A 12,455-nucleotide genomic window follows, 5' to 3' on the forward strand; every position below is an offset into this window, starting at 1 on the left:
ACGTTCTGTCATCCATCCACTGCAGCACCAGAGGCTCAGCGGCAGCGGCAGCAGCATGACAGTGGATGTAAACAAAGTTAATTGCCTTAAGAATGAATAATTCAACTCAAGTTGTCATGATTCATCAAAAACAGAAATTAGGACACAGCCTACACCTTCAAACCACTTCCAAATACTGGGACTGATGTAACATTTCACATATCTTAAAGGGACCCTGTGGAGTTTCTGACGTCAGGGGGTAACACTGAGTAATGTGTTCATAAGTGTGTCAAAACAACCCAGATATTGTGTCAGCCCAATGACAGACTATGGCATCAGAGTTGGAGAGTAGTGTGGGAGATTTCTTCTCGTGGGAAGACGTAAAACCCTCGTGGATGCAGATGTGCGCACTCCTAATTGCAATCTGTCTCATTAATCCTGCGTAATCTTCATCTGTGTTCGTGTGCGTCTGTGATAAATTAAGCGAAGAATAATTACTCACCTTTCATAGTTTTGTTGGTGAAGTGTGCCTGCTGCATAACGCTGTGTTCCCATTATTTCTAACCCATGTGGTCTGAGAGGGTATTAGCATGGTATTAGTATTAGCCTTTGTGAATGTACACATCTTTGATATTAAGTTAATTTAAGTAATAGAGGTAATTTGATTAGTTATGAATGTGAATAATTTGGCAACACTTTATTTGCAGGGGTGTGCTCAAGACTGCATTTACACTGTTATAACCATGTTATGACACCTGTCATCAACATGGAGTTTTTATGAATGTTTATGACTGTTGTTATCAGGTGTCATTCGGTCAGTCATGTCATTTTTAATGCAAAGCTGACATAATCTTAACCATAACATAATCAATTATGTTTTAGCATTACATTAAACTGTCATAAGGGCTTGGTTTTGTCACAGGCAGACATGAGCACATTATAAATGTGTCATGGATATTTTTCTTGACCCCAAGTAAAGGTTACATTTTGGACGTGATGAAGATGTCATCAAGTTTTATTACGCTGTCAAATGTTTTTGTACCTGTGTTATGAATAATTTCCTCTAACTTAAGTACTCTACAGAATACAGTACCAAGGTGATTTAGCTTACACAGTTACCTCATGGACAGACAGCAGTTAGCTAGATTACTTGTTGCTAAATTAGGCTAACTGCTGTTTGCTAGTAAGCTCTATTAGCTGTGGAGTTACACCTAATTAGCCTACTCAACCCCGAGGTGCCAGGACTCCAACTCAGTAAGAAAACCACCTTGGCCCTGTATTCCCTGTCCTCTAACTGGCCACCATCAGTCTTCAGGACGGTGCGTTTGGTCCTGGTCCAGACGGGTTCTAAACTTTGGCCAGACTCAGCTAGATGTTGACGACACTAGCATGGTGGAGGAAAATGGCAATTGGTAAGTGCATGTGCAACTCTCAACAGAGATGAGGAAGCAGGATAATTCACGTCCAACATCAGCTCCAGAAAAAAAACAACAGTGTGTTTAATTCAGAGCTCATTTGCACTTTCCCCTGCCGTGCTAGCATCATCAGCTTCTAGCTGAGTCTGGACCCAACTGGAAATCCCAACTTGACCAGAACGTTGGCCAATACTGATGAGAGGGAATACAGTACCGGGGTGGTGGTTTTATAATATGAAGTTGTCCTGACAAAAACTGTATTTCCTTGGTCAGTGTGAAGTTGTCGTAACAAGTACATCTCATGTCATGACATGGTTATAACAGTGCAATGACAAATCAAGTCTAAGTGCACTGTTGTGGTTAAGTGCCCCGTATAATGTTGTGCCTTCAACTTAAGTTAATAAAGTCCAGTGAACGAATATTGGAGTCTTGTCAAATACGTTCTGACCGATGTACCGGAGTGAATGTACATCCTGTGACTTGGCTATTACAGTCCAACAATTTTTATTCCACTCATATTTTTTTCACACGCATGTCTCAGCCTGAACAAGAATTTGTTCTAAATGACTTGCCTGGTTAAAGAAAGGTAAAATGAATGTACACGTACGCTCAGAGCTCAGAGGTTATGTGATACACATTCCTGCCTTGTCAAAGTCTGATATTAATTATTAAGAACCTTTTGTTGCATCTCACAGCAATACAGTGAAAATATCAGGAAATGTCACACTGTAAAATAACATACGTTTTTTTTCAATTATATTTGTTCAGTGATAAATACTGATAAATATTGGATGCAACATACTGGCTTTGTGTGCTGTGTGCCAAAGGTCAAGGTGCACCGGTTCACAGCAGAGGAGGCTGTTTTACAATGTTTTGTTTTCTTTTGTTATGGAACTATTTAGTGTCTTATGAAGTGGAGCTGTAAACAGCACACCAGCTGACTGTTACAGTGGAGGTGGCAGTAGGAGAAAACAAGGAACGCTGAAGATTTTCACTTCTTCATCAGCGCACAAAGCAGATTTTCTACCAATGTAGATTTCCTATAGCACAGGCACGCATAATTCTAGGTTTACCCTAAAATTTAAAATGAAAATTGAATGTCTGTATCTCAAGTTGGAGTCCAGGTGACTGCAAATGGATGCAGACACAGATATAAATGCAGGTTTTGCGATGCATTATAGTACAAAATGCATTCAACATGTCTGTTAGAGCACAGTAAGGTAAATTGACAGTATTTGTATATCACCTGTCCGGTATTCCAACCACTCAAAGTGCTTTAGACTACATGTTAGCATTCACCCACTCTCACACACACATTCATGCATTAATGGCATGGTGCCAACCTGTTCATCTCGAGCTCACAAACCCATTCACACAAACACTTACACATGACACAGACATCAGGGGTAATTTGGGGTTAAGTATCAGTATATAGCACCTTGACATGTAGACTAGAGGAGCCTGGGATTGAATCACTGATCAACTTTGCCAGATGTATCGATACTTCCAATAGTTTTTCAATAGCATGTGTTTAAAATGATGCATGGAAAAGTGGTACAGGAGAGAGATGCGTGAGATCCCTCACTAACGTAAAAACACCAAAAATTACACCATTACATTTTTCCTCTCACGCAGCCTCTCTTTGGGAAACCCTGATGTAGTCCATAATGGAGACATCATTTTCCTGGCAGAAACTGTGCCCAGTGGCAGACAGATCTGCATAGAGAAAAAGAGGCTTGATAGGAAACAGGTCTAAACGCAGATGGTGTAATTATTCTATAGTCATTACACTGTGCTGCAATTAACATTTACATCATAATGATAAAGCAAAAAAAAAAAGAAGTCAATTTCCACTTTCCACTTTCTGGTATCATGAGAACATTATTACACTATGTGACATAAAGACTCACAGCTTAATCACAGCTTTATAACATGTAGATCCAATGACGCAAGTTAAGTCACCTCCTCGACATCGCTAGTGAATCACACATTACACCAACTACCACAGAGATTTCTGTGTGGTTTTCAGAAGATACTGTTGTGAGCAGAACGTATGAAGATGACATCAGAGCAGCTGTTCTTAGCTGAAGCTCTTACCCAAGGCATTGAACGTGGCGATGTGCTCCCACATGTTGCTGGGCTGGTCGGGTCGAGGCTGCCACACCAGAGCGTCCACGTCATGTCTGAGGCAGAGGCACGGCATTTCAGACGGGTTCGCGTCAACTGTGAACAGGTACTGATGGCTGCCCAGATTCACCTGGGGAGAGACGGACCGAGGGGAAAGGTGCAGGTGTGAATTAAAGTTGGTTCATGTTTTTTTTTTTTAATTCTGTCAGTCACCCTGTTTTACTGTATAATTTAAAATCATTGTCGAGGTGTATCCCTCTGTGACCCAGGACCAGATTGGGGACAGTGATGGACACTTTAACTACCCTGAGGCTAAAAAATTTCTAGTTGCACTGGAGGTGATTTCCTGTGCACCTCCTCCACTGTGTGAAGCAGGAATAATGCAATGAACAAATCTTACTGAGTTTATCAGATTGATCGACTTGTGATTGCTCACATAAAATACCAAAAAATAAACCTTGAAACCAATCGTTAAGTAACTGATCAATCAGAGAAGAACATAGTTATGACATAAAATTCATACAATCAAGACAGAGTCTGCTCTCACGAGGACCTGTGAACATTTCCTAAATGCAAATTAGCAAAGATGTTTTCACTGACGTGGCATGACTGACATGAAGACTTGATTTTCTTATGTACCCGCCTGTAATCGGTTGTGTGATCACACCCTGACTTATTTTTCCTTTATTTTTCCTTTATTTTTCCTTCCTACTTTCTTCATTTCTATCGTACTTTCTGCCCTCCTTTCTTTCCTTCCTTCCCTCTAAGTATGCGTAATGCAGGGTTTCTTTCCCATCTTCCTTCCTGCTTTCTTTCCTTATTACCCTCTATGTGCTGTTCCTTCCCCCTCTCCAACATCACTTCCTTTCTTCTGTCCTTGGTTGGTTTTGCAAATACATTTCAATTTCCATTAATCTTATATTTTTCTCAGGCCACGTGGGGAGTGGATGGGAGACTTTCGCAGTTGTCAGAGTTTTTTCTCTTGCTTACATTCCTGCCTTTCAAGGGATCAAGGTCATTTATTGTCATTACACAACACATGGTTGCACAATGAAATGAGAGTTGTAGTTCCTTCACAGTACACACACATAAAACATATACACTGATAATTAAATTCAGAGTAGAATAGGATAACCTATAAAATAAAATAAAATGAAACAAGATCAACATCTGGGAACACTGTGAACGAACTCTGACTGTTTTTGCACCCAAAGCCTAACTGATGAAACACTGAGTCCTCCTCCCCTCATCCTGCTGTAGTCTTACATGTTGCGTCCTGTCAGCTCAGGACTGGTCCACCCCTCAAGTACAACAGCTTGATCCTATTGAGGAGCAGGTCTCTGTAAAATGTGGGCACAGGAGTCTCTGTTTTCCCATTGAGTCCCATTTCATTTTCCCGATCAACATTAGCCCTGAGCAGCCTTAAGTCCATGCTGGGTTAGCATGGCTCTTATCCCTGCTCACCTCCTCTCCTCCTGGAGTTGTCGGCAGTATTGCGTCCAGCTATTCTGACTTTTGTGGTTGAAAGATGCCAAATGCAATGTTGTGCAAGATCTGCTGCTCTTTAATCCAAACATCATGCTTCCTCTTCCAGTGACTACAAGGTTATTTCTGTCTTTGTTTCAGTAAAAAAAAAAAACGTTACCGGCCACAGGATCTACGCTACATGACCTATATGTCCTTTTTGTGGTGTGAAAAAAAAAAAGTTTTCTACAGTTTCTTCCCACTTGGTTACCCATAGCATTATAAAAGATATTACTGTTTTGTGGCAGATCTTCATCTTTTCATTCAACATGAAAAATAAAAATAAAAATAAAAGCTACACTGAGTAGTATGTGAAAAAGACTATAAGGGTCAACACATCCCCATATTCACTTCCCTCTGCTGAATGTGCTTCACATATTGGATGAGTGCAATTTGGTGCTTTTCTAGTGTGGCTCTGTTTGTTTTGGAAAGAAAATCTCTGTTGCTGTGACATAATCACTCCTCAACATCTGACTGCTCACACTGATCCTTCACTCGGTGTCAATGCACATCCCACGAATCCAACTGCCAACACGTCTCAGAGGCTGTCAGGCAGCGCTGTCCTCCCCATCTCAAAACACACTTGACAGGCATTGAAAAATCCGCATAAACCAGCACATATGTTGGTGGTTACACAAAATGACAAGCCTTTGAGAAAGCCATCACTCCTCCACTCTAAAACTCATTTTCTTGCCTCTTGTGTTTGACTTTGAGCACGTGGCAGACGTTCACTCATGCTTTAGTAGAGCCTGTATGTGAGTTGACGGACAAGGACACCAGTGACGGTCTGGATCATGATTTGTGAACAATAAAAACAGACAACAAAAACATGAAAAAACAAAAAAAAAAAGTACGCTAACTTAAATCGGAGGATTTTAATCTGTCATGGAGGGCAAAGTGTGTGCAGGTTTCACAGTCTCCTGATTTCAATGATTAGTCCTACGGCTGCTTAGATCAGGTCAGACCAAAGTGTGGCCCACAGGCCAAAGTTTGCCTGCCATATGTTTCTAGCAAAAAAAAAATAAAAATATTATAACCTAAAAACATAATATCATATAAATCGTTAATTATGCTGTTTTATTTTTGTGAGGTACAATGCTCCTTAGTTTCTGAAGGTTTATGCAAGTATAAATGGTTTAGTCTAAGTTAATGAAAACACAATGACTCTTATTTTCAGGTGATTATACATTATACATTATGCGGTTTGATTCCAGCAGGCATGGCTGCGTTACATTATGGCTGCGCCACGTCTGCTGGAGCCGATTGAAGCCAGTCTACACAGTGCTCCGGATTCGATAGCAAAGAGCAGATCAAGAGGGCAGGGAGCCAGGGAATCCTGTCACTTTTCAAAATAAAACATCTCATGCAGACTTAGAAGACAAGAAAAATATATTATATATAACCAATTAGCAGAAAAATCAAGAAAAGAAGACCAAAATCTGAGCAAGTAAACATCAGGTGAGCAAAATACTCCGCTTCTGAAATGCAGCTGGTGGACTGAAACTGTGGCGCAGATGTGCCCAGTGGAATCAACAGATAATGAAAACATTTATATGAATATTATATTCAATCTCTGCCAATAGAACCTCCTAATTAATCCACACTTAACTTTCAAGTTTCAGTTTTGGTCATCCAAGGGAACAAGTTTGGCCACCTCTGATTTACATCTTCCATACGGTTCATGCTCACTCACAAACAGCAGGAAGCAGAAGTTGAACTTGCCTCTTTGAAGGACTAATTTAAGCTTCATTTTAGTCCCAGAGCAGCTCTGACTCTCCCTTCTGCAATTGTTTTAGCTGAATCCAGAACGGGCTTAATCTAAGACTATTCTAAGATAAATCTGTGGAAGTTGCATTGAGTTAAGACGGCTTAAACAGGTGTTTTAGTCTGGGACTAGGCTTAAGTCTTGTCAGCGAAACTGGGCAATTTCAGTTTTGTTGAAAATCACAAATTACAGTAATATTTTTCATTATTTTGATGATATTCTACTCGGCACAGATGCAGACAGGAACATGACTACAGTAATCTGCCAGTTTTTCAGCCCTTCAGAAGCATTTATATTGAACTGTGAATAAAAAAATGAAGATGTCATTGATATATACCATTACCGTCTATGCTCCAAATTATATTGTGATATAAATTTTAGGCCATACCACCCAGTTCTTCTATGTTCACATGAAAACTTTAAAAATGCTTAATATTGATTTTTTTAAAAAAAAACAGTCTTGCTGCTGATGCACTGAAAGAAAAAAGAAGGCATCATTACAAAACAGTGCCTTAATAACTCAACACACACAGTCCCAGCTGCAAAGAAAAGATACAGTCGTGTGGATAAACTTTCATACTTTGAGAAAATCTTCTTACCTCTCTGTCAATATCTGACACCTGAGACATAATAATATCTTAGCTCTTATTCAGAGATGACAGGTGGGAGTGGGCGAAGATATTTACTCTAGTATTACAGTTATTATTTGATAAGGACTTTTGGGAACTGGAAACTAATTATTTTTGGCAGTAACCCCAGCTCTCTGCCACCTTTATTGAGAATCCCATTACGCAGAAAACTAAAACTAGATTCTCAAGCACACCTGCAAGATGCTCGGTAAGATTATTTTGTCTTCCTTCTGCACGTCAACACATTTTTAAAGTCAGTGGATCAACATTGTCACTGTATGACTCATATCATTCTGTACCTAAGCCCAGCCTGGGTCTTTGGAAGTCAAACCATTTCCTCTGATATTCTCTGGTTTGCTAATGGTCACATTCCAAAAAAGGAAAAATCCAATCACGAGGCTTTTATCTCATTATTTTACAGCAAACCTTTTCTAACAGCCTCTGGCCTGCTGCAGAGGGTTCAGGCCTTACCTTACAAAACAGGGCAATCAGATGAATTAAAACCTCTATAAAAAGAGAATCGGAGCCAAACTAAGAAGATAAACATGACAGAAAATTTCTATTCTGCTTTAGTTCCTGTACAAAGCCATTATTGAGTGAGGAGGATTTAACTGCCTGGAGCAGAACAAAGCATCAGATTAACTTTTCGTATCCAGAATCTAAATTCCTGCTAATTCCTATGTTACCTGTGAAGCTGAGCTACGCCATTAAAAGACAGAGAGCGATAAAAAACATGAAAGGTAAGCTCAGCTCTTTGGGGACCAGAGGATTTTTATTAAAGCCCGTCGATACTGCTGTTAAATCTATTTAAATACATTCACACAGCAGAAACAGAATGGGGTGAACCTCCGTATCGGCTTTACACCTTGTGGTAAAATATAAAAGTTTGTTTGACTGTATTGTAAAATCTTTCTTCAGTTGCTCAATTTCCAAACAAAAGGAGGATGATGTATGTATTTTACCCTCTTTGGCCCGTGTAGTATATTAAGTATAGCATTAAAGACAACTAGAGGAGTCCACTCAGTAGAGCAGATCTCTGCCAGGCAACCTGAAAATAATATTCAGATGCAACCCTTTTGTAATCGCCAACATTTTGATTAATAACTATAGTTTAAATACATATCTTTTTCTCAGTAACTGCAACATTACAACTACATTTATTTTGTGATTTAATTACAAAAGAACTGCAGGTAGGTAAGCCTTGTTTTAGTCCAGCAGTTGTTGATGACTTGTGGCCCCTACTGGCCGGTTGAGAGGAGTGAGGAGTCAGGAGTTGGTATAGGATATATATAGGTTTTTAAAAAATTGTGAATCACCGCAAACACAGTGTTGAGGTCCTTGAGTAAAACTTTAGGCTGATGGGTCCAGTAGTGTGCAAGATGAGTTGTTGACAAGCTCCAGGCCACTACAACTACAGCTGCTGCTGCTAATAATAACAATAATATCAACAATAATAATGATGATGATAATAATATATGCAAGTGGGGTTTGTTTCTATGACAACAATATCTTAAAAATTTTCCTGTGCACAGTCTACCATCGCTACATGGTTTTAATGATCTATTTGTATGCATTTGTCTGATATTTATCTCGCTGTGAGAAGCGACCAGAAGATGCGCTGCCTCAGTCTGACTCGGCTCATTAGGCCAACGCTGCAGGGTTCCGCATCTGTTCTGCCCGCTTGAAGGTGCGTTTTGACACGGGCTCGTCTCGAGTCAAGCGGCTGTAAAACTCAGCCTAACCACCTGCCATTTCCTATACATTCTTCACTATAAAGATCCCACGATATTTTGTTCTCTCAAAACTTTTACTATGAAGCAGCAAAGTCAGGAACTGTGGAGTTTTCGGCAGAAGTATAACCTGACATGACTTTTATCAGCCGAAAGCGAGCATGAAAGTTAATACATCAGGGTAGAACCAGTGAGAAACTAAACGTGAAACCACAGAGATTTTGGAAGAGATTTCCTTGACAGACATGAGTTGAGTCTAAAGTAGAGTCAGGTAGAAAGGTAAACATGACACAAACAAGGTGAAACTGATGCCAGCCTTTTCTCTAGGCAGCCGCATGCTGTCACAGACACTCTCTTCCCATTGGGAACAACTGAAAAAGCATGCTGGCGCTCAGAAGAAACACTTTGTGGTCACGACTCTTAGTCCCTTTTTGAAATACTATATTGTCTTGCTGTATGGGTTGCACGATTGATGTACACATCACTCTGTACTCTGTATAGTAAGTACTCTGAATAAATTACATGTACCTGCTCTTAGCCTGAAAAAAAAGCTTTATAGTGAATACTCTGTTCTTTTTATCAAAGGGTTTACAGGCTTTGTAGCTGGAGGACAGGAAGTGAGAGGTTGGCATTAAGACAGCAAAAGCAAGTGCATCTGTACACGGAGGCCAGATGCCTGTAATAACGGCTGAAATGCCAACTCTGTCATCATCTTCATCGCTTCTGTCATGTTCCTTCCTGTGGCTGCTCACTCTGCTTTAAAAGCAAGATGACAAATCTTTGTTTATTTAGATTTTCTCCTCCCGAGACGCTGAACTTTGTCTCTTAAATTCACCCAAGTGTTTTGTTTGACTCGAAACACACTAGTCGAATCAGACATCAGTCAGACGCAATGACTTTTGATATCGTTCTGCCTGTTGTGTGATAATGAATATATGATAGCAAATTAATTTTCCCTCACATTGTCAGTCTCTTGGATATCACATTTAATTTGTGTCACAGCCTTGAAACAAAAGGGAAGAAACCAGATGATTTTAAAGCTGGCATAATTGTGTATTTTACACAAAAACTCTGTAAATTCACTGCGCCTGGACACGCTGTCTCTGCTCTGCTGTTATAAAATGTTCGTGTGGAGTCGCACCTGTTCTTGCCGACAGCGCCAACACCATGAAAGAGACGAGTTTCACACCGTGTTCTTACCATCACTCAGACTGATTCAAAGAAACAGTGGGCTTCCACAAAAACAACTGAAAAATGTCTTTGTTGTAGATCAAACATTTTGTCAATTGCGGCAACTTTCAGCACCAAAGGGGGTAAAAACGTGGGTGGGGGTTTCTGGAGTTTTTAGTTTTGAATATCTGATAGCCACCAGTAGCTGAATTTAATTCCAACAGGTCCTCACTATCATGTTCAACTTCTCATATTTAAAAGAAAACCACTAATTTCATGAATGTCAGCTCAGAATTAAGTGAGTTACAGTTGATTTTGCATTTGTTTACTAGAGGACCTTGACTTCTTCAATATGGTGACATACAGCAGCAGCCAGTGAGGAACAGTCAAGATGGCGGGGATTTTTTCATCTTGCGTCGTACCAAACTTTAGTGGATCATAACATATCAGATACAGAATTTATCTACAGATGCTCCGGTGCAAACTGGCCAGGTAAGAGGAGGGAGGAGTCAGCAGTCAGTCTAAAACAGAGCAGTCGATAAAGCATGTTTTTCAAAATTTGTGACTCATTTGTGAGTCATTAGGATTCATTCTCTGGACGCCACAGATGTCCATACCAAATAACATGGTAATCCATATATTTCAGAGAAAACAACCCTGTCAACTTCAGGCGGTGCTAGAGTCAGTAGGAAACGTCTCGGTTCTGGGTTTGCACAAAATATCCTGGCACACCATCCAAGTTATTTAGATATGTGCCTAAAAATATTTAAAGCCTATGCACATTTGCAACACATGGCGTTAACACACATCAGTTTGAAGTGATATCTGTATTTTCTGGTTTTCAACATATGTAATCCCTATTATTAAAATAATACCCATTTGAAACTTTGCATGTACATTTCCTTAATCTTCCTTTTGAAAGAAAGCCTTGATAGCCAAAGCCTGCAGTAAATACAGTTAACAGATATACAGATACCCTCCATTGCAAAGGGTACTGCAGATATGGACGGTGGATGTGACTCACAGCCTCCCTCAGGGGAACAAACATAAAAACCATTCTTCGTCTTTTCAGCTGGGATTGGAACCAAAGAGAAGCACATCGTCAAAGGTGCCAAATTAATAGGAGGCGCCACAATTTTAAGCTGAAAGGTTTTTTTTTAACAAAAGGTCAGCATATGTCCTAGTGGGCAGGGAAGCGACTGGAGCATTAACACGGATACAATGAGGGTGGAGAGGGAAGAATAGAAAGGTAAGGCTTCCTGGATGAAATACAGATAAACAAGGGCAGACGTCCACAAACACACACACACACACACACACATATACACTCACATGTTCACTCACATGTAGAACTAACAGACGAGACTGTCCTTCAAAAGGTTGATGGCACAGGTACGATTACAATCCACCTTACGTGAGGGCAGCAGCTTGCCTCGCTGCACTATTTGCAGAGTAAATGGAGGGAGAAACATTAAAGGGCTTGTATTCACACGGAGCACTTCATCACAGCCTGGGCAAAAACACCGCAACTTATATTCAATACACATTATTGGCCTTTCATTACATAATGAAAGGGTTTATTTTTGAGTGTTGTGAGAGTTTTTGTGATGGGAAATTCTTAACCATAAATACAGGAACTATTTTGTGCGAATGAAAAAGAGAAACTGAAAGAGTGATGGACTAATGTGCACACATGAATAGAGCTTTTGCAAACTGCCTTAGATCTGCCTTTGGGAAAAGAAAAGCATCCACTTATGCTCATTATTCTGTATTTCAAAAATACAGAGATATGGTTGTTTTCTAGAAATTCTTACGTCACAGAGTATTGTTATTTTGACTTTTAATATGAAATTATCATTATCAAAGCCTATACGTCACTTTCTAAACAGACGATTGAAAGAAAAACAGAATTGTAACTCTGAAGGACTCTTTTTTCTTTTTCTTTGCTTTTCTTTCTGAACTGTCCTCATGAAAGACTGCAACATGTGATCTGTTTGTCACCTTGGGGCAAATAATACAAGGGGAAAGACGTTCATGGTGGTTGCTGTTTTTTCCTCACAAATCCTTTCTGGATGGAATAATATTACAGGCTCCAATCTTCCTGAATAACTGATAC

General features: G+C 39.9%; 1 protein-coding gene across 1 annotated transcript in view; it reads right to left on the reverse strand.

The window, feature by feature from the left end:
* The window catches only part of nudcd1 (NudC domain containing 1), a 53,976-nt gene that overhangs the window by 3,828 nt on the left and 37,693 nt on the right, over positions 1-12,455 (reverse strand). Inside the window, exon 9 of the mRNA XM_084739103.1 lies at positions 3,492-3,651. Within this exon, the coding sequence (XP_084595229.1) occupies positions 3,492-3,651 (160 nt within the window). The remainder of the gene's footprint in view (positions 1-3,491; positions 3,652-12,455) is intronic.

This window comes from Lutjanus erythropterus, chromosome 16 (genome assembly GCF_056507025.1).
Source record: "Lutjanus erythropterus isolate fLutEry1 chromosome 16, fLutEry1.hap2, whole genome shotgun sequence".
Lineage (NCBI taxonomy): Eukaryota > Metazoa > Chordata > Actinopteri > Lutjaniformes > Lutjanidae > Lutjanus > Lutjanus erythropterus.